We start from the raw sequence: 22228 nt of genomic DNA, 5'->3' as shown, positions 1-22228 counted from the left end.
GAGTGGGTGAGGTTAGTGTGAGGTGAATAAACCATTCCCTCTTTGAAGCGCTCAACATCACTGTCAGCACTCATTTTTTAAAACATAATAAACATAAATTTAGAGTGCCCAATTCTTTTTTTTTCCAATTAAGGGCCAATTTAGCGTGGCCAATTCTGCACATCTTTGGGTTGTGGGGGTGAGACCCACTGAGACACGGGGAGAAAGTGCAAACTCCACACGGACAGTGACCCGGGGCCGGGATCGAACCTGGGTCCTCGGCACCGTGAGGCAGCAGTGCTAACCACTGCGCCGCCGTGCCGCCCCCTACTGTCAGCGCTAATGATCACTGGCGCGACCTGATGGAAAGGTTTCTACGCGAACTTAGCAGAAGAATTTCTCTCTTCATTTGTGGCGGGATTTTCAGGGGGAGGTTCTGCTGGCGTGCCCTCCACTGTTACCAAATGGCACTCAGAGTGAGATTCCTCGGCCGCGCCCTGCCCAGCAACTGGAAATTCCCGCCCAAGGTCAGCGAACCTTTACATGGTCCCCGCCCCATTCGTGGTGGGCGCGGTCAAAGAATCCAGCCCTTAGTCACTTAACTGGCTCTGGGGAGTTTCATACCGGTTTCGTCCATCCTGAGAATTTCTTTCAGCACCGGGGAGCTGAAATCAGAGATTGGACTGCCTTTTTGAAAGGCTACCCAATCTTCATGTGGGCTTGTCCCCCCCCCCCCCCCCTCACCCATGGACATTACCCCATACCCCTTAAGTGAGGACAACCAACTATGGGGTCCCAGGGACGCCCCCCCCTTATGTGACCCCCCTGATGTGTTAGGCAGGTTGATTCGATGTGGACTGCACTTGATACAGTGAAGCTAGAAACAGACGTCTAACACTGGATCCAACACTGTTTTATTCAACGATAGAACTGATAAACATATTCAGCTGTGGGTCGACACTATACTGAACTGATTGGAGACCTTGTACTAGCCTGACCAGACTTACTAGCTACCGCATGGTGTTTGCACTGGCTAGCTCGTGGACTCTGACTGTCTCAGTGGCTGGGTCCAGAGAGAGCGGGAAACCTCGTGCCCTCTGGCTTTATAGTGGTAGTGTCTGTCTGGTGATTGGCTGCACTGTGTTGTGTGCTTACTGGTCATCCTGTGTGTCAATCACTGCCTGTCTGCACCCGCCAACTTCCTAGAGGCCCCTGCATAGCTGCCATGCACCGCTCCGCCCTTCAAACCCTCCTCCACCCTCCTTTCATGGACATGGCCCCCCTCGGGCCCTGACCCTTAGCAGTGCCACCTTGGCAGTGCTTCTGCCAGCTTGGCCGTGCCCGGCTGGTAGGGCCAAGGCACCCGCATTCTCGGGCCGGGGATCACCCTGAACTATCCCTGGCCACCTAGGGGTCCAGGCAAGCCAACCCCCCCCTCCCCGTTGTGCTGGGAGTGCCACCCTGCCACCTCGGAGCCCTAGCACTGGTCCTGTCCGCTTTGCAGCGCCACCTGGGCACCTTGGTGGTGGCAATGCCAGGATGCCAGTCTGGGGGGTGGCAACCCTGCCCTGTCTACAACCACACAAGAGCCTCCGGTGGCCCGGGAGACCATCTCGGCTGCCATTCCGCCGATCCACATTTGTCTGGACTATTACTGAACGGCTCCTGGCTCTCTGCGGGGAGGCCAGTGAAGGCCTGGAGACTGATAGATCCCTGGTCAGCATGCTTGAGCAGCTTTTAAACCGATTTAGACATGTGAGGCTTGGTCCTGCCCATTGTGGGCAGGATCCTGATTGCGATGTTTTGCGAGACCTGGGTAATGTCACAAAGCTGTCGTGAAACCCGTGGGAAAGCTTCTCATGGCATCGGGCAGCCGTGTCGTCCCGTTCAAGCACAACATGGCTGGTAGATCACGCCCCAGATATAGTCTGGTTAAATATAGAATAAAGTTCCCTCTGTGTTGTGCCATCAGACTTGTCCTGGACAGGTATGGCATGGGTTAGATACATAGGAAGACTAGCTCAACTCTATTCCATTAAACGCTCCTAGGATGAGTATAGATGCATCGTGGGTGGGATCTACCGGTCGCGTTGCGTCCGTAAAGCAGCGCAGCGTGGCCCAAGGCAACCAGTCGATGCCAGGAGATCCTCCCTCTGGTATCTACCCGGCGTTCTGGCGAACAGATGTCCTTGGTGGAGAAAACGGCACAAAGTTTGGCCTCGACGGGAGGTTCCCTGCTGAGGCCCCCCATCTACTCAGCTGGGCCTTAGATACCGGTGTCTCCTGGCACTCCGAGCACCGGGAAACACCCGGCTAAGCTCTCCTGCTACAGGACTCTGTCCCCATTCGGGTAGATCACTCTATCCCATCAGATACTCCCAGGGTGGGGACAACATGGCTTAGATACAGAGTAGAACTCCCTCTGTACTGTTGCATTGCTACCAATTTATTGTCATCTATTTTGAGCCACTGCCAGAAATAAATGTCATCCTCTTATCATACAGGGAAACAACACTTAGTTTAAAGTGCATTTTACATTCAACAAACATTGTTAACCTTATATTAAACAGGCTTTCTGAACCACATATAACTGAGAAAGAAAGTTACATGTGTTTGTAGTATCTACTTTAACCTCACTCTGAAGCTTTCTTGATGATTCTGCAATAACAGTTTGCACCTTTCCATGATTGCACAATTGATGGTGAAGCAAGGAACCGACAAATGCTTCTTTTGATGATTACTTTCAGGATAGCATCAGAATTTAGTATTTTCAATCGAGAGCTTGCGTAGGTGTTCTGAATCCAAGTGATGGCAGCTGCTCACAGACCAGCATGGTCTATATATGGATTCCCAATCTTCTTTTCAGCATAGGAAGAGTTTGTTTATAGAATATATGTGCTCTTTGCTGACTGATTGGGAAAGTAAATAACCAATTTCTTCACACACGGGGTTCTTCATCTTCTTCATGGAGGATTGATCGAACTTTCCCTCCGTTTTCATTCATTCTGTTGGTCTTGCTGGGTAATGCACATAACAGACCCCTCAATTATTCAGTATTGTGTTTTTGCAGGTTATTTCCACATGCACAACCTTTTAAACATGGCCAGGAACTAGGAAACTTTGAGCCTCCTGATTCACAGTTTATTCACTAAAGATAATACAATGCGGTCCATGTAGTTTCTATGAAGCTGGCACCGATGGTCACTTGCCCATAAAGGACTATCAGGGAAGTGGCAAGCCAAGTTACGGGCAGCACGGTAGCATGGTGGTTAGCGTCAATGCTTCACAGCTCCAGGGTCCCAGGTTCAGTTCCTGGCTGGGTCACTGTCTGTGCGGAGTCTGCACATCCTCCCCGTGTGTGCGTGGGTTTCCTCCGGGTGCTCCGGTTTCCTCCCACAGTCCAAAGATGTGCGGGTTAGGTGGATTAGTCATGGTAAATTGCCCGTAGTGTCCTAAAAAGTAAGGTTAAGGGGGGGTTGTTGGGTTACGGGTATAGGGTGGATACGTGGGTTTGAGTAGGGTGATCATTGCTCGGCACAACATCGAGGGCCGAAGGCCCTGTTTTGTGCTGTACTGTTCTATGTTCTATGTTCTATGACTCCATATTCACTTCATGTGAATGTCAACCAGACTGAAGATTGATGAACCAACAGAACTTTAGAGTGTCGTAACATCTATTGGAGTGCATATGCCAGTAAGATGCTATCAACATCTCTTACCTAAGTAGTTCAACTGGCACTTGAGAACAATTCATAAAGTTATGTGATTCCTTTTAATGTCATTACACAGCATGAACTAGCAGCTGTTCATTGCTCTATCTCTGGTACATCACACACCATTTTACATGTTTTGAGCATTTCATCTTTCTATTAGTAGTCTCCTGACTATCTGGTCCTGAGACCTACCATGTCTTCTTCTCATATGTTGTTGGCGAATTAATGTCTGTCATCGGTTTTTAAAATTGTCCAGTGTCACACCTTTCAAATATTGTTTTTATTTTTTTCCAACAAGCCTGCAGGATTGTCATTTTAAAAACTAGTTCAATAATTTTGCTCTTTTTAAGACAGATGAAAATGAAATGAAAATCGCTTATTGTCACGAGTAGGCTTCAATGAAGTTACTGTGAAAAGCCCCTAGTCGCCACATTCCGGCGCCTGTCCGGGGAGGCTGGTACGGGAATCGAACCGTGCTGCTGGCCTGCTTGGTGTGCTGTAAAAGCCAGCGATTTAGCTCAGTGAGCTAAACCAGCCCCTGATCAGCAGAAGTTAACATCAAACCAAGCCTGATCTTTGGACATTGTCATCCTCTGACCCAGCTGTGGCAGGGAATAAGAAGTCTAAACAATAGTGGTGATGTGGAGTAAAGTAACCCAGCACAGGGAGGCGTTGTGGTATTGTCACTGGGCTAGTAATCCAGGATGACCTCTTCCTGGGTTCAAATCCCACCGCAGCGGACGGTAAAGTTTGAATTCCACAGAAATTCCATCTTTAGGGAAGGAAATCTGCCGTCCTTCCCTGGTCTGACCGACATGTGACTCAGAAATGGTGTGGCAAGCCAGTCAGTCCGAGGGCAACTTGGGATGGGGAATGAATGCTGGGCATCCCATGAATAAAAGAATAAGAGAGGACAAGGGGAACTTTTGATGGCGGGTTTACCGACCAAACCACCCCGTGTTTCTCGCCGGGATTTACGGACCTTGCCGCTGTTAATGAGATTTACCGGAGACTGCACCCCTCGTCGCCAGGAAACGCGTGCGCCGGCGTGGATCCGGAATATCCAGCCGGTAGATCGCGCCCCTTGTGTGTGTTTTCTTTTCCCTGAAATGGTTTAATAGGGAGGGTTTCTCAGTGTAACCACAGGTCTCATTCAGGTTTATCCATTTGCCTACTTCTGCCATTATATTGCAGCTACTGTCTGCACAATTCAGTGAGAACAGTTTATAACCCACTTGAAATTCAACAGTGAAAAGCTGAAACATTCTGTTTCTTTTAGTTTGACAGCAGTGACATTGTTATAAAAGATGCCAGTTGACATCCTTTGCACTGACGTCCGTGCACAATGAATTTGAATGGGGTACTTGCTGAGAGAAGTCATAATGTTCACTCTGTGCATTATCACGACATCCTTCCATAAATACTGTGCTGTGCTCATACTTGCAGCAAGAGAAGCAGTTAGAAATGTAACAAAAGGCCACGGATGTTAATGCTTGATTGGACCAAAGTCTGTCACCATTTGCAGGAGTTCTCGAGGTTTTGATGGGCTTCAACATTGTGTTACCGGGCAGCAGGGTAGCATGGTGGTTTGCATAAATGCTTCACAGCACCAGGGTCCCAGGTTCGATTCCCGGCTGGGTCACTGTCTGTGTGGAGTCTGCACGTCCTCCCCCTGTGGGCGTGGGTTTCCTCCGGGTGCTCCGGTTTCCTCCCACAGTCCAAAGATGTGCGGGTTAGGTGGATTGGCCATGCTAAATTGCCCGTAGTGTCCTAATAAAAGTAAGGTTAAGGGGGGGGTTGTTGGGTTATGGGTATAGTGTGGATACGTGGGTTTGAGTGGGGTGATCATGGCTCGGCACAACATTGAGGGCCGAAGGGCCTGTTCTGTGCTGTACTGTTCTATGTTCTAAAGATGCCCGCTGATTTCACCCCTGAAAGGCCCAGCTCTAATTTTAAGATTATACTTGGGTCTGGTCTCCCCCACTGAAGATATTCTTTCTCTGTATCCAAGTTATATCAAGTTAAAGACCTGCTGAATTGAAGGGACTATAAATTATGTTGGTGAAATCTCACCTCTGAATTTAACCCTTTGCACCCAAGTGCAATTTTAATCAAACTGCACAACACACGCATCCAAGGCCGATTTCCTTCCTGAGCTTCATACCCCAAATTAAACTCGGCACTGGGTGGGATCTAACAGAGGCTTTTTAACCATGAAGATCGACAGAAATGGAGCTAAATGTTTTGCGAAGACTCCTGTCCTCCAGGTCTGACCTCTTGACTTGCCCAGTTTTCTTCACTCCACTGTTGGCAGCCATGCCTTCAGCTGCCTGCACGCTGGGCTCTGAAACCTTCTCCCTAAACCACTAACCGGACTCTCTCTCCTCCTTTCAGATTCCCCTTCAAACCTACCTCTTCGTCCGGTGTTGTGCTGATATCTGCTTCTGTGGTTTGGTGTGGAATTGTGAAACAAAGAGTTTCCATTCATTCTTTTTCAGCGCGCGCACATATAAATACTTCAACATGAACATCCATTCTCACACATGTTCCATATGTGGTGAAACAGTTTCCTACAGTTGCATAACTATATAATTGGGAGGGTGCCTATTTTTGTCGGAGATTCCTTGGACTTCGCTGATACATAAAGTTCCTGGAAGTGTGGCTGCACTTCCGGGGGTCCATGGGATGTTGCAAGAGATCTCGAGGATCTTCAGGGAATTTCAGGGAAGTGCGTCTATATTCATAGCATATCCCTGGGAATTATATTTTTCCCTTCAGGATTTCTGAAATTCCAATGCTCAGTCAACTGCTCCACTTCTCTATCTCTACCCGCAGGACGCTACAAAGTGACAGTGACAGATTAGGCTCGAGGCAAAACTGTGGAAATTAGAATTCAGTGTGGGCATCTGTAAAAGGCAAATCAAAAGAGACCAGAAACCGAAAGAGCAAAGTGATTTAGGGTGTCCTGGAATACAAATCGGGACATGTCAAAGAGGTTCATGGAATGTTGACCTTCATCTTAAGAGAGTTAGAATACAAAGGGCCGGTGGTGATGTTCGGGGTGGGGGGGGGAAACTCCTTCTCAAGCAAGGGGGTGGAGACGATGTGGAGGCTGTTGATCCGTTCAAACTTTCAAGACTGAAGGCGTGATCCGCCGACCACATTGCGCCTGAAAAGCAGCTCGCCGCAGCACAGCGTACCCGTAGAATGTAAAAAATTTGTTTTATTGAGTTTAGACGATCCAATTCTTTTTTTTCCAATTAAGGGGCAATTTAGCGTGGCCAATTCACCTACCCTGCACATCTTTAGGTTGTGGGCATGAGACCCACGAAGACACGACAGTGACCCGGGGCCGAGGTTGAACTGGGGTCCTCAGCGCTGTGAGGCAGCGGTGCTAGCCACTTTGCCGCCGTGCCACCCTTGCGTGGCCGTTAAAAGCCGGGAGACCCCGCTCCCGGGATCTACCCGGCGCGCCACGCCTCACATGATCGACGTTTTGGCAGATCTGCATGTTAGAATGAGGCAGTTAGCTTCAAGCTAATGTGCAGATTTCCGGGGCAACTGAGGCTTTGGTATTCAACCCTTCTGCCTCCAGGACCTCGGGCAAGCGCCATTCAGCACTTGGTCGCCACAAACGGGCACCAGATGGAACAGCAGTCGTGGGGGTCTCCCAGGGGATCGGAGGCCCCCAGCTGCATGCCCTTTGGGAATGGTGATGCCCTGGCACTGCTGAGGTGCCCAGATGGCACTGCCAGCTGGCATAGGCACTGCCAGTGTACCAATTTGGCAGTGCCAAGTTGCCATTTTTTGCGCACACGGGGTTGCCTGCTGTGGGTGTCAGGGGGACCCTCCCGACCGTCACACAGTGCATTTGGACTGGGTTGGGGAGGGGCAGTCAGGGATTGTTTTGGGGGCCTTGCAGGTGTAAATGCCGTCCTGATATCTCGCTACAATGGGGGGGGCTTCCGGCGAGTGGACATCCCAACTGTACAAAACAGGGCTATGTGCGGCCTCACTTTGGCCACGTGTTGGTACTGCGAGCGCCGGGAAGCAAGTGACTAAACGCGTTCGCTTGAGGGCCATTGTTCCCTTTTGGGAGAATTGCACCCTGAAATTGATATCCTAACTAATAGAAATCTGTCAAAGATAATGTGCGGAGTGGGCAGCACGGTGGCGCAGTGGTTAGCACTGCTGCCTCATGGCGCCGAGGTCCCAGGTTAGATTCCGGCTCTGGGTCACTGTCTGTGTGCAGTTTCCACATTCTCCCCGTGTCTGCGTGGGTTCCGCCCCCACAACCCAAAGATGTGCAGGGGTAGGTGGATTGGCTGCGCTAAATTGACCCTTAATTGGAAAAAAATGAATTGTGTACTCTAAATTTTTTTTTAAAATAATGGACGGAATTTACTGGCCGTTCACAGCGGCGGGATATTCCTGTCCCACCGACGGCTACCTGGCGACGAAGGGTGCAGTCAATGGGAAATCCCGTTAACAACGGCGGGACCAGAACATCCTGCTGGCGGTCCCTTCGGGTTGGTCGGTAAATCACGCTCAATGGTTGCAAGGTGGATCAACAGAATTGAGGTACAAATTTGCCGAAACATCCAGTTAAATGGGAATTCATTGTCTGCCCCTTTTCCTTTGACTCTCCCGTTTATCCTTTTATTTCTTCTTACTTCTTAAGAATGGCATTAAAATCATCGTTAACATAGAACAGTACAGCACAGAACAGGCCTTTCGGCCCTCGATGTTGTGCCGAGCAATGATCACCCTACTCAAACCCACGTATCCACCCTATACCTGTAACCCAACAACCCCCCCTTAACCTTACTTTTTAGGACACTACGGGCAATTTAGCATGGCCAATCCACCTAACCCGCACATCTTTGGACTGTGGGAGGAAACCGGAGCACCCGGAGGAAACCCACGCACACAAGGGGAGGACGTGCAGACTCCGCACAGACAGTGACCCAGCCGGGAATCGAACCTGGGACCCTGGAGCTGTGAAGCATTTATGCTAACCACCATGCTACCGTGCTGCCCCTTTGGTTAAGACCAAACTCTTTAATCAGACCTTTGGTCACCCCACCCCAAAGTCTCTGTTTCAATCTCTGGGAAGCCATGGGCTGAATACACTCCATTCCTGACGCTGGGGCAGGATTCATGGACTTTCACAACAGCAAAGCAGTCACCGAATCTGGACCGTTTCAGAGACTGTGGAGGGGCTAGCCCTGGTGCCACGTGGAACACAATCGATTCCAAAGAAAAACGGTGCGGGATTCGCCAGATCCATGATTCACACTTGGGAGGCTGACAAGCTGCAGCCGCACATACACATTACAGTCCCCATGCACAATGTGCAGCACAGTACAGTTGCTTCACAGCTCCAGGGTCCCAGGTTCGATTCCTGGCTTGGGTCACTGTCTGTGTGGAGTCCGCACGTTCTCCCCGTTTCTGCGTGGGTTTTCTCCCACAAGTCCCAAGACGTGCTATTAGGTGAATTGACCATTCTGAATTCTCCCTCTGTGTACCCGAACAGGCGCCAGAATGTGGCGACTAGGGGCTTTTCACAGTAACCTCATAGCAGTGTTGATGTAAGCCTACTTGTGCCAATAAAGATTATTAAATTAAAAACATCCCAGTGCGCTCCAGCTAATGGTTGTGCTGGAGCACGCTCATACGGCTGATGGACCAGCTGGGGCCAGAGGGGACTTCGGGGACACCCATATGACCTGTGCCCCAAAGTTCACTGTGGGCTGTCAGCGGTGCATGCCGATGCCTGGCTGCCTTTCCGGCTGTGGCAGTAGTGTTGTATGCCCGTCCACCCTGACCCCACAGCCCACCTCCTGGCCACCCTCTGCCCGTGTCGTCTCCCCCCCAGCGCTGGCTGAAACCCTCTCGGCCAGCGGCACAACTTTCAGAAAACTGGCGATGTTGGACACTTTCTGTACCCCCGTCTGTCTCTCCCTCACCAGCCACGATGCTGGTTTCACAATTTTTAAAAGCAAATGTGAACCACAACGTAGGGAACTCGGCCTAGCGGAGGCGGAGAATTGCGGAGACCCCAGAGAATACCGGGTCAGACCCGTGAATGATATGCAAATTATGTTTACTGTATGTGTGTCCCGGATCGCATTGGCGTGACGGAGATTTGTGATTTGCCGTCATATCGGCACCCGTCACGATCTTGGTGTCAGAACCTATTCTCCAGCCAATCGCATTCCCGATTTTGGCGTCAGCCAACGGAGAGTCCCATCCCATTGGTTTTCTTCCCATGTGAAATAAATACATGTGACCCTTCCCTTACAAACACATCAGCAAGCCAAGCCAACTGAAAATAAATTTTCACACTCTCTTCTTGCACAGACTAAACCATAGAGATTTCACCAGCAGCCAGAAGAGTGGGTATTGACAAGTTTCTCCCATGTGCGTAAGCCCTTAGGTTGAAGAGCTGGTTTATACATAAAACCGATCATTTATTTAGCTTTGGGGGAAGTATAAAAGACAAACCTGCCTGAGATTGTTGAAGCCCCGAGTTGGAAGTAACTTTGCTTTTGGTGAGCTGGGTCCAGCACATTGATTTAACCTGGATACCTCTCATTTATCTCGAACATCTGTTGTTGGGGGTGCTTTCCCCAAGTCCTTTTTCGGTCCGTTTAGGTCTTTCCATTTGTACTCGGTGCCAATGCCTGGCTCTGAGAGAGAGGGAAGACACGTTTGAGATTTCTTGCTGCAACATGCTCGAGGATGGCTCACCTTGTCCTCTCGTCTGACTGGACCTCCATGTTTGCAGGAAGCTGCCTCGCCCCCCCCCCCCCCCCCCACCCCCTTCTCCCACTCCCCTCGGCTTACCCCCTTCACCTCCATCTAGTGAGATTGAGAATGCCACATCATGCCTTCCCAGTCCCTGGGCCACGATGCTTCATGCATTTCTGGCCCCGTTGTTGCCCTTTTTGAATATAAACCTCTCTTTTCACAGACACCAGTGGAAATCTTTCCCACGGGGCTGAGGAGGGCAGACTCCCCCAGCTGTGATGAGAGGATAAGCATGTCGGTTTCATTGAAAAGTTACATTTGCAATTGCCCCAGGACAACAACCCACACTGGCGTGTGATTTTTCATTCTTTTTGTGATTCTACTTTGCGCAGTTATAATTCAGGGTGGTAATCCACCATCTCTGAGGTGTTTTGCTGAGGAAAAAGTGATAATTCGCTACATCCTAGTTTCATAAAGATTGCCTACGAATTGTTAACTTTTGCACTGATACACAGGGGTCATGGTGATCTTCCAATCAGGAAATGACAGCGTACCTCTGAAGACCCCCGAAGCAGGCGGAGATCCTGAGGAATTGAGTTTCATCTGTGAAGATATTGCAACAGCTGGTGACCCATTCAGGAATGTGGTATTAATCCAGTTCAGGCATCAATGGAACCAAGAGTAACAGACTGAATTTACAATCAAAACCTGGAATAAGATGCTAGATCCGCCTCATCTCGAACCTCTGGGAAACGCTGCAGTTTGGGTTTTGCACCATATTTGGCCAGCTAGTTGCTGGAGTTCACACTTGGGTCAGCAGCAGAAAGTCTCTAACAATGAAGCTAAGACTCTCCATTTTAGCTTGAAAGGATTTATTTAAACTACAACATGAAACATGAATTTGGACCATCAGTTTGTATTGATCTTTTCCAGCCTGTCAATCCTGTGGCATAAGAAGGGTTTCAGTTTATGCTGTACAATATCACATCACAGAAAAGAAACACATCTCTGTGGCACTTTTCAATCATAGTGTTATAAGGCAGTCCACTGGGACTGTTTGCTGCACAAAGGTAGTTATTTCATGAGCATATCCTTTAGGAATGAAAGCAACCAAAAATTGCTTTTATAATCGAAATAGGTGCAAACTATTTTTTCCATTGTGCTGTTGCTGTCAAAACACAGGCCTAAAACAGGAATATTATGAACACAGCAATAGAAACCGTTCTCTCGTGTGCAGAAAACTTCAGTGAGAGCGATAAACCTGCGATGTCGTCCAAGGTCAAACTCACCGCTGTCTGGGCAGCCTGTGCTCAAATTGAGTCGGCCTGAAATTGGTCCTCAAGCCTCATTTTCTTTTCTACCTTCATAGGATGTGGGCGTCGCTGGTTGGACCAGCATTTATTGCCCAACCTAGTTGCCCTTCAGAAGGTGGTGGTGAGCTGCCTTCTTGAACCGCTGCAAGTACACCCAGAGAGCTGTTAGAGAGGGAGTTCCAGGATTTTGAGTCAGCGACAGTGAAGGAACCATGATAAATGTGCAAGTCAGGATGGTGGTGTGGCTTAGAGAGGAACTTATAGTTGGTGGTGTTCCAGTGCCTCTGCTTCCCTTGTCCTTCGGAATGAAGGAGGTTGTGGAAGGTGCTGTCGCAGGAGCCTTGGTGAGTTCCTGCAGTGCATCTTGTAGATGGTACACAAGCAGTGGCGGACTGGCCAGGGTGTCAGCTTGCCCGATGGCAAGTGGGCCCCTGATGAAGTGGGCCCCCTATATCAAATAAAAATGCAATAAAGAAACAAACACAGACAACTGTTTTAGTAATAAAAAGGAATAAGAAAAAAAAGAGAACAGGACACAAATAAGCAGTGCATGAAAAGGAATGAAGCAGGGGAGGTAGTGGAAGGATGTGGAATAGGGGGGCCCGGGTCGGGCATAATTAAGGAAATTCCATGTTTTCAGCAAGAGTGTGTGAATTTAAAGATAAAGTTACAATTCGTGATTTGAAATGGTCGGCAACTTCAAAGGATATCAAGCAGTAGTCTTGGTTCAGCCGGTACATCGGTCCGGGGCCCGGAGAGCCAAGAAGGGGCCCGTGAATCTCTGAAGGGCCCTTAAAAATTATAATTAATTAGATAAATAAATCTCCAACTTCTTTCCTGAGATTTGTATTCTAACTTAATAAAATATAATTGTTTTAAAAAAGAGCAATACCAAATAAAAATGCAATAAAGAAACAAACAAATAATCACTCAGTGTATGAAGGAACAAAGCAGTGTTAAACGGATGTGAAAAGGAGTTGGGGGGGGGGGGGGGGTGGGGGGGGGGCGCTGGTTCACCCGGGTCGGACATAGTTGGAAATCCATGTTTTCAGCAAGAGTGTGTGAATTTAAAGATAAAGTTACAGTTCGTGATTTGAGATGGTCGGCAACTTGAAAGGATATCAAGCAGTACATAGGGTCATGAGGTCACCGAAAAGGAGAAGCGGTACCTTTGACCGTGAATCATGAGGTCAAAGATATTGAAGTGATAAGCCATGATCGGTAAACTCAAAGGGTTGCGACTTATAACACTACACTGGTATCAAACTGGACATGTTAACTTTGGTCGTGGGGCCATTCTTAATGTCTTACTATAGTCGGACCAAACTTCTAAGTTTCAACAGTTGTCTCAGTTGCTTGCTGGTGTGAACACTGGACAGTGGATTGTCTCCTCTTCTGAAGCTGCATAGGCCACAGTAGTATTGACTAATGAACATAGCCTATTGAAGTGTAAGTAAGTTATTTTATATTTTTTATCAAGTAGGGGTTTATCTGGCGTTCCTTCAAGTTATTCTTGCAATCATCAATATTCATTTTTCCCAATGTGGGCTATTTTTAATTAAGTTTTTATTTCAGGAATATTACCCCTACCAGCATGGAAAAGAAAAAGCATAAATCTGGGTCACTAAAACGCAAAGAACAAAAAGAAGCAGAAAGGAAGGAATCAGCCAAGCGATGCAGGCCTATTACAGAGTTTATAATACCACAAGCACAATCCACATCAATATCCAGTTCTGCAACAAATAATCAAGAAGCAAGAAACAATGCTTATGGTGATGATGCAATGACATGCGAGTTACAAGAACAGAGAAGAGCTACTTTGAATGTAGAGACAAATACAAGTGCATCCATTACTAATCAACCCAGGCCCAATATTTATTCTGGCTTCCTTGTTCCGGTATCTGTACTGCCTGTAGTTGCAACATCTGAACAACTAGTGACAGGGAATCAGATATTCCTTCAAGCATAAATACTTGGTTTCTGAAGCACATCCTGTAAATGAACCTACACAAGAAAATGAAAGATCAATTACTGGAATCTTCCAATATCCATCATGAGCAAAGCTAAAACTGCTTTTTGCTGAACATCCACCAGCCACTTGATGATCTGCCATTTGATGCTCGTTTGTATGAGAGGAAAATTATGAATGACTCAGTCCCAAGAAAATGGCTAACATATAACAAAGGAAATAGATGCTTATATTGTTCATACTGCTTAGCCTTTGAGTTTCCCAACACTTGTAATCCATCACCCTTTGTATATGGCTTTAGTGACTACAGGTGTATTAGCCAGAGCTTGACTTTACATGAATCGACAACAACACATGTCAGAAATGCTCAGCAATATATCAGTGTGGTTAATGATGGCACCTTAGATAAATTTTTTGCAGCATCACTAATTAAAAGGAAAGAAGAAGTATTGAAGCAGAGAAGTATTGTCATGAGGATTATAGACATCATAAATATGTTAGGCAAGCAAGCACTTCCTTTTCGAGGTCACAGAAATGAATTGGCCTACACTCTAGATAATGAGGTTCTGAATCATAGAACATAGAACAGTACAGCACAGAACAGGCCCTTCGGCCCTCGATGTTGTGCCGAGCAATGATCACCCTACTCAACCCCACCTATCCACCCTATACCCGTAACCCAACAACCCCCCCCCCCCCTTAACCTTACTTTTAAGGACACTACGGGCAATTTAAATCCACCTAACCCGCACATCTTTGGACTGTGGGAGGAAACCGGAGCACCCGGAGGAAACCCACGCACACACGGGGAGGACGTGCAGACTCCGCACAGACAGTGACCCAGCCGAGAACCGAACCTGGGACCCTGGAGCTGTGAAGCATTTATGCTAACCACCATGCTACCGTGCTGCCCCAATTATGGCAATTTTTTAGCTACAGTGCAGTTGATGGCAAAATATGACCCCATTATGGCAGCTCACGTTTCTGCAGTGCAAAACAAGTCTAAACAAAGAATCAAACGATTAGAGCAACAAGGAAAGGCTCAAAGAAAAGGCCGTGGTGGACTTGTTACATACCTGAGTAAAACAACTATAAACATGTTAATCAAAATTATGAAGAATATGATACAAGAAAGAATTAGTCATGAAGTTTCTCAAGCAAAATATTATTCTATTCAGGTTGATTCAACACAAGAAATTCATCCATCGATCAGTTTAGCATTATTATTCGGTATGTGCTTAAAGGTATTATCTGTGAGCGACTACTTTCAGTTGTGCCAAGTAATGATGGTACAGGACAGGGACTTTTTGATCTATTGATTGAAACATTACAGCATCTTAAAATTGACCCCCAAAACTGTTTATCTGATAGCACAGATGGCGCTGCAAGCTACCCATGGCCAGTATAATGGTTTACAAAGTAAAATTGCTGATGTGGCTGATCAACATGTTCATATATGGTGCTATGCCCATGTCTTGAATTTGGTGATAACTGAAACAACAAAATGTTGTGTGCCTGCAGTTTCTTTTTTCAATTTTCTCCAGAATATAGCAACTTTTGTGAAAGCATCATACAAGAGAATGGCTCTATGGATAGAAGTTGTTGGAAAACATCTAGGACAAGAAAAAATGAAATGATTAAAGCTAATTGGTGAGACCAGATGGTCAGGAAAATCCAATGCAGCAAAAACTATATTTGGACGTTTTGATGATGCCGCTACCAATACTTTCGTAAATCTATTGACATGCTTATCAATGATACAAGATTCAGAAAAGTTTGATGCAAAAACAAAAATGAAGCAAATGTTTTACTTCAAAGTCTTCTAAAGTTTGAAACCATATTGACAGCATTTACTTACTTGTATATATTTGAAACTACAACCCCGTTATCAAGTTATCTACAGACAAGTGGTTTAGATATGTTTACTGCATGGAGTTTGGTAGATTCAGCTACAAGAAAGTTGAAGGAACAGACAAGAACATTTGATAACGTTCACAGCAAGGCTTTGGAATTTGTAAATAAATGTAATGACAGGATTTCACAGATGAATATGGATGAAAATCAAATATTGGAAATTGATGCGTTGGAAACAGCATTGCCAGTTAAGAGGCAGAGGAAGAAGAAAAGAATGGCAGATGAGCTTATTGATGATGAAAGAAATTCCTCAGATTCTCCAGCTGATTTTCGAGTAAATGTGTTTAACCTAATAATGGATCGCATTGTCCAGTCACTAGAATCACGCTTTGTACAACACAAACAGTTGTATAATGATTTGTCCTGCTTGGACCCAGCAAAGTTTAAAACTAATGCAGAGAAGGGCCTTGAAGAAAAAAGGTATTATTAAGCTGTTTCCACAAATCAGCAAAGATCAAGTAATATTGGAATTGTTTTCTTTTGCTTCAAACTTTGATGTATTAAAGCTATTGCTTAATGATGGTGAGAATATGGATTCCAGTTGCAACAATTGTAAAATTTGCAGCACTTGCCCATCCCCACAACCCTAAAAATTCTGGCATCCAACAGACTTCATGACAAGGCATATGATAACCTTTATGAACTTTATAAAGTCATTTGCACATTATCAGTTACTCAAGTCCAATGTGAGTGGACATTTCCAAAGCTAAAGATCATAAAGACAAGGTTAAGAAATTTGCTGTCTGAGGAGAATTTGGAATCATACATGTTGCTATCCATTGAAAAGGAATTGTTAGATGAATTGGATGCAGAAGCAATTATTTGCAGATTCGCACAATCATCTAGCGAACACAAACGATTGCTCTTAATATAGTGGACTGCATGCAATGCTCTATTGTGCTTTTGAACTATCTGTTAATGTGTAAATTGTGCAGTAAACTATTTTAAAATATCAACCAATTACTTCAAATTTTAAAAAATAAATAAAAAATTAAATTATAACATTCTGTATTTACATTTGGTATCTACTGCCAGTTATATGTACAGTACATGTACACTGTAATTACTAAGAAATGCACATTTTTTCCACAAAAATTTTAATTGTACCCTTTTTTCCATATGTATTTTTTGAAAATTTTATTTATTCGTTATGAAAATTAAATGATAGCATTGTAGTTGTGGGTGGGCCCCCTTTGTCTCCTAGCAACCAATATTTTTAGACCCAGTCCGCCACTGTACACAAGGCTGCCATTGTGTGTCAGTGGCAGGAGAGGGGGATGAATGTTTGTGCATGGGGTGCTAATCAAGCGGGGCTGCTTTGTTCTCGATGGCTTCTGGAGTGTTGTTGGAGCTGCACTCATCCAGGCAAGTGGAGAGTATTCCATCACATTCCTGAATTATGCCTTGTGGACAGGGTGAGTCGGGAGGTGAGTTCCCCATTGCAGGATTCCCAGCCTCTGATGTACTTTTGTAGCCACAAGAGCATCAACAGCCCAGTTGATCTACTGGCAGCTGTCAGGTCTGCTGTTTGTGCTCTGCTCTTCTCTTGGTGACCAGTTGTCTGACCAAATTCAGCTAAGTTCCTGGAGGGGTGGAGGGAAGTGGAAGTGCTTGACCGTGGAAAGGGAGTGAAAATGGCTATGAAGCCTGGGAAAGCACTACTTCTCCTCCTGGCTCCATAGAACATTTTCCTTTTACAAATAAATCTACCATTGGTTGCTCCGCTCATCACCGATTAACTTTGCAGCCAGGCCCTTCAGCAGGCATTACGCCTTCAGTTAACCGATTTAGGGACCGCATGTCTGTTTTGTGCAGACACCTCAAGAATGGGCCCCATTCTTGTTAGTGGTGAGACCTGGGAGGCAGATTGGATGAAGGCCATGTCTCTGCTGAAGAGGTATTCCATGCATCAGTTCTGGAACAAAGGAACAGAAAAAACACACACATCAATCTCCTTCCCCGAGTTTAAATATTCAGAGACTTCAGTGAGGTTACAGTCTTGCCAGTTTGCAGCCTCCCAATTATACCAGTCATTAAAGTAAATGACAAGGTCTTGAAATATTCATCACATGAGTTAGAAGGAACTATCTCACCTTCATGTCAATATAATAAATGAACTTTACAGTTCAGAGAATTTCCTATATTTTAGAATTTGGGAAGGATTTCTCAGTTCCAAATCATTTTGTATTTTCCAGAATGAATGCCAAATTTCTCTGATTTATGGGTTTTTTTCTGGTCAGAGATCTTCAGGAAAAGACTTCCATTGTGCACTTGGCACAGTGAAATTGTAAAAACTGTTCTTTAGAAACCCATTTATTGTTTTGTTACAGCGGGGAGATGATCTTGCTCGGTTTGCAACCCATGAGTACCGCGTTTGTCATGAATATCCAGTAGTTCCCAGAGCTCAGCAGTCGTAGTTTCTAATTCTCTTTGAGCGGATGTGAGATCTGAATCACATTGAGAACCCGACCGTTTTGAATGTGCTCTGTAACTTCTCCAGCTTTCAAACCCCCTGAGGATCTCTGATTTCCCGTGTGCGCGAGTTCAATGTGTATGTGCAAGGCTGAATGTGTTGACCCTCCTGGCATGTCCCCGTACCAGACCCATCATCAGCAGACATGCGGCAGACCAAGTCAGGGAAGCAGACAAACAGCAAAAGCAAGAACAAGTTTCTGAACGGGCATCAGATTGGAAGGAATGAGCTGCTGACACGTTTTATCCTTCTGCCAATAGGCTGAGATGAAACAGGCAGATTGCAGGTGGCTTTTGCAAGATATCATGCCTTGAAACCTTCACATGAAAGAATTTGAGAAGTTACAACAGGGAACAGAGCAGCCTGGTTGCATCTCTGTCCAAACTGGCTTGAGTTTGGGGATGTCCACTCCTCCATCTGTCCTTTCCTCGGAACAGTCATGAAGCATCATTTTTAATGCTCAACCAATCCCTTTGTAAATGTTATCCTGCCTGCCTTTCTTCCCACTCATGGTGGAGTATTCCCTGTTCAAATAATCTTCAGTCAGAATAAATGACCTCAATCTTCCATTGATAATCTTCAGCCCTTGTCCCAGTTATTGATGATTATTACATTTGTTTCCGCATGTGACACTCACAAGTGATTTTTTTTCTTTTAACATCAGGAATCCGTTTATTGGTTCCACTGGGAGCAATTCCGGAGGGAAATTCATGGGAAATGTACATCGCAGTAAATCAAGGCGAAAACAGGTGGGAGTCAACAGACATTCAAGTGAACATGCGACTTTTATATTCTGTACAGAATGGAATGGGGAAAGTTGCAGTCTGCGCATTGGGATTCTGGGTGGTGGGGAAATTAAGCGGTCAATTGAAGTGAAGAATTGGATTTATTAAATAGTCCTTTCATGGTCTGATAGTTCACAGACAAAGGAACAATCTGAAAAATATACCAGAATGCTTGGTCATTTTTGAGCTGTCGCTCTGATCTTCGACTTGGCTTCTGAGCATTGCATCTCAAGAAGCATGAAATTATGTTGATTGTCTAGAATATTTTTAATCGTAAATAATTAAAGCTTTGGAATCTAATTGCATGGTTTAAAAAAAGTAAAACACAGTCATTATATATTCACAATGCTTCATTTCATTAGCACTTTGCCATTGAAAATTCCAACTGAAATATCAGAACTATTAAGGGTATTTATTATAAATAATTAGCTTCACATCAGCTAATTATAGATTGTTATAATAACACATGAGTGCACTTCTAATTATGTTGAGATTGGGTGTGTATCTCTCCTGGTGATTCACCTCGTCCTGAACAAAACATTACTGATTGTTGTATGCTGTCTAATTGACAGGAATTACATCTTTCAATGCCTTAGCCTTGGTTGCTTCACATCAAAAGGCTTGGATTTGTCTTGCGCCTTTCACAATCTCGTGATATCCCAAAGCGTTTTACAGACAGTAAGATACTTTTGAAGTGTATTTGCTGAAGAATTCTGCTTCAGACACTATGAAGCAGACTTCGTAGTCTTGACTACGGAATACAGGTCTGTATGAATAAGTCATAACTGCATACATACATACAGCAGAGGATACAGGTCGGGAGCAGACTGTATCCTCAGTTTTTAATCCAACTCTGCCCATCTCCAGACTGGCCTTGACTCTGGGTCATGTGCCTCCAGGCATCACTGTGTGGACGGTCCTCAGTCCCACATTGCCCTGTATGTCCCAGACCCTTCTGCTGCACTCTCTGTTGCAATGTAGGAAAAATGGCAACCAATTTGTGTGCAGCAGGTCCCACAACAGACAAATAGCTGGGAACAAAAGCAAAACACTGAAGATTCTGGGAATCGGAAATGAAGTAGAGAAAATGTCAGATTTAACTCAGCAGGTCAGACAGCACCTTGGGAGAGGAAAACAGAGTTAACCCTTTCAGGTGATAGAAACATGGGAATTGGGAGCAGAGGTCGTCAATTCAGCCCTTCCATCCTGCTCCGCCACTCAATCAGATCATGGCTGATCTTTTCCTGCTCTGTGACCTTTCATGAGCACTGTTCAGACGGAGGGTCACAGACCTGAAACCAGTATCACTGTTTCTCTCTCTGCAGATTCTGTCATTTTTTTCTCTCGGTTAGGTTGGGTCGTCACAATGTTGGTTGATCACCCTTCCTGTCAACCATCCGTTCCATTTGTCGGGCTGTTTTCCTGCCGTAAACCCTCCCCATTTATCCAGGCTGGGTAGCGGCACCAATACACACCAGCTTGCCTGCACCAGTGGCTGGGTGTCCTGGACTGGAACAGGAGAGCTATTCAGTGAAGTCCGCTAGCCCCCTCCCCTAAGAATTTTCAGCATTCACTGGAAAACAGCCAATCTATTTGAGAGATTGGTTGAGGAACTCTCAGCTTCTTTGGTGCCATGGGGTCTTGTATATCTACCTGAAGTCTGAATGACCAGATGAATGTGAGCAGGTAATGATACTCGACACATGTGCGGCTTTCTGGATAAGTCAAAAAGCTGACCAACATTTTGCTCAAATCAAATCAAATCGTTGCAACCTGCAAAAAGGTGATCATTTACCTTCTTAAATGCGAAGCATCCTGAAACCAACATGATAAATGTGCAAACTTGTTTTCCAACCCGTGCGCCTACATCATGACAAGCACTCAAGCTACCGTTCGTCTTATCTTGGCATGGGAAGAAGAATAAAATCCACTCTAATCACGGCCACATTTCCCATGTCCTCGTCTTCATAAATGTTTGGCAGTGAATTTTACCAAAGACCAGAGTATGATTAATACAAAATCAGACTTGTGATACAGCAGGGGGACAGAAACACATGCATGAGGCGGCAGGATTATTCTGATTGCATATCAGGCATATACACATGACAGATAAATTAAGTTAAATAAACTGAAGTCACAATCAGTTGGACATTTGTGTCCCGCCAGCAAAAGATGTTGAGGATGAGCCCCAGAGCTGGGGTTTTTTAACAATTCATTTATGGGATGTGGCTGTCGCTGGTTAGACCAGCATTTATTGTTCATCCCAAGTTGCCCTTGAGAAGGTGGTGGTGAGCTGCCTTCTTGAAACGCTGCTGTCCACAATGCTGTTGGGGAGGGAATTTCAGGAATTTGACGTTGCGACAGAGAAGGAACGGCAAGATATTTTTGTTTTTTAAATGTTTTTATGAGGGCATTTATATATTCATCAAACACAACCAAAAAGAGAATAAACAGGAAATCTCAGAACCCCGCTCCCACACCCCCTGCTATCACCCACTCTGCCTCCTTTTTACCTCAAACTACACCCCCCCCCCCCCCCCCCCCCCCCCCAAACACCCCTGCTACTTAACTATCCTGGAAGAAATTGTTAAACGGTTTCCATCTCCCGGCAAACCCCTCCACAAATCATCTCAAGGCGAACTTGATTCTTTTCCAACAGAACGAATTCCGCGAGATCGCTCACCCACACCCCCGGGTTCGGAGGCTCCGCGTCCCTCCATCCCAATAGGATCTGTCTCCGGGCCATGAGAGAGGCAAAGGCCAAAACGTCGGCCTCTCTTACTCCCTGGAGTCCTGGGCCTTCCGACACTCCAAAAATTGCCACTCCTGGACTCGGGACCACCTCAGCACTTCAGACCACGTCAGCGAACCCCTGCCAAAATCCCTCCAGCTAGGGCAGGACGGTGGCGCAGTGGGTTAGCACTGTGGCCTCACGGTGCCGAGGTCCCAGGTTCGATCCCGACACTGGATCACTGTCTGTGTGCAGTTTGTACATTCTCCCCGTGCTTGCGTGGGTTTCGACCCCACAACCCAAAGATGTGCAGGGTAGGGGATTGGCCACGCTCAATTGCCGCTTAATTGGAAAAAATGAATTGGGTACTCAAAATTTATTTTTTAAAATGCCTCCAGCTTCAGACAGGCCAAAAACATGTGGACATGGTTCGCCCCACCCCCACTGCCCACTGTCCACATCTATCCACCAGCCCTACAGAAACCTGCTCATTCTGGCCACCGTCATACGTGCCCTGTGAACTACTTTAAATTGAATGAAGAATTGTGCCTAGCGCACAAAGAGGATGCATTCACCCTTCTCAGAACCCCCTCCCATA

The 22228-nt window shown here is 46.0% G+C and overlaps 1 protein-coding gene across 6 annotated transcripts in view; it reads left to right on the top strand.

Annotated features, from left to right (window-relative positions):
* The window catches only part of LOC119957330 (netrin receptor UNC5D-like), a 464604-nt gene that overhangs the window by 402171 nt on the left and 40205 nt on the right, over positions 1–22228 (top strand). For all 6 annotated transcript variants that reach the window (XM_038785226.1, XM_038785223.1, XM_038785222.1 and 3 more), the window contains one exon: positions 18779–18863. In XM_038785226.1, coding sequence (XP_038641154.1) covers positions 18779–18863 — 85 coding nt within the window. The remainder of the gene's footprint in view (positions 1–18778; positions 18864–22228) is intronic.

The sequence above is a fragment of the Scyliorhinus canicula genome, chromosome 26 (assembly GCF_902713615.1).
Source record: "Scyliorhinus canicula chromosome 26, sScyCan1.1, whole genome shotgun sequence".
NCBI lineage: Eukaryota > Metazoa > Chordata > Chondrichthyes > Carcharhiniformes > Scyliorhinidae > Scyliorhinus > Scyliorhinus canicula.
This window is presented reverse-complemented; position numbering and strand designations above follow the sequence as displayed.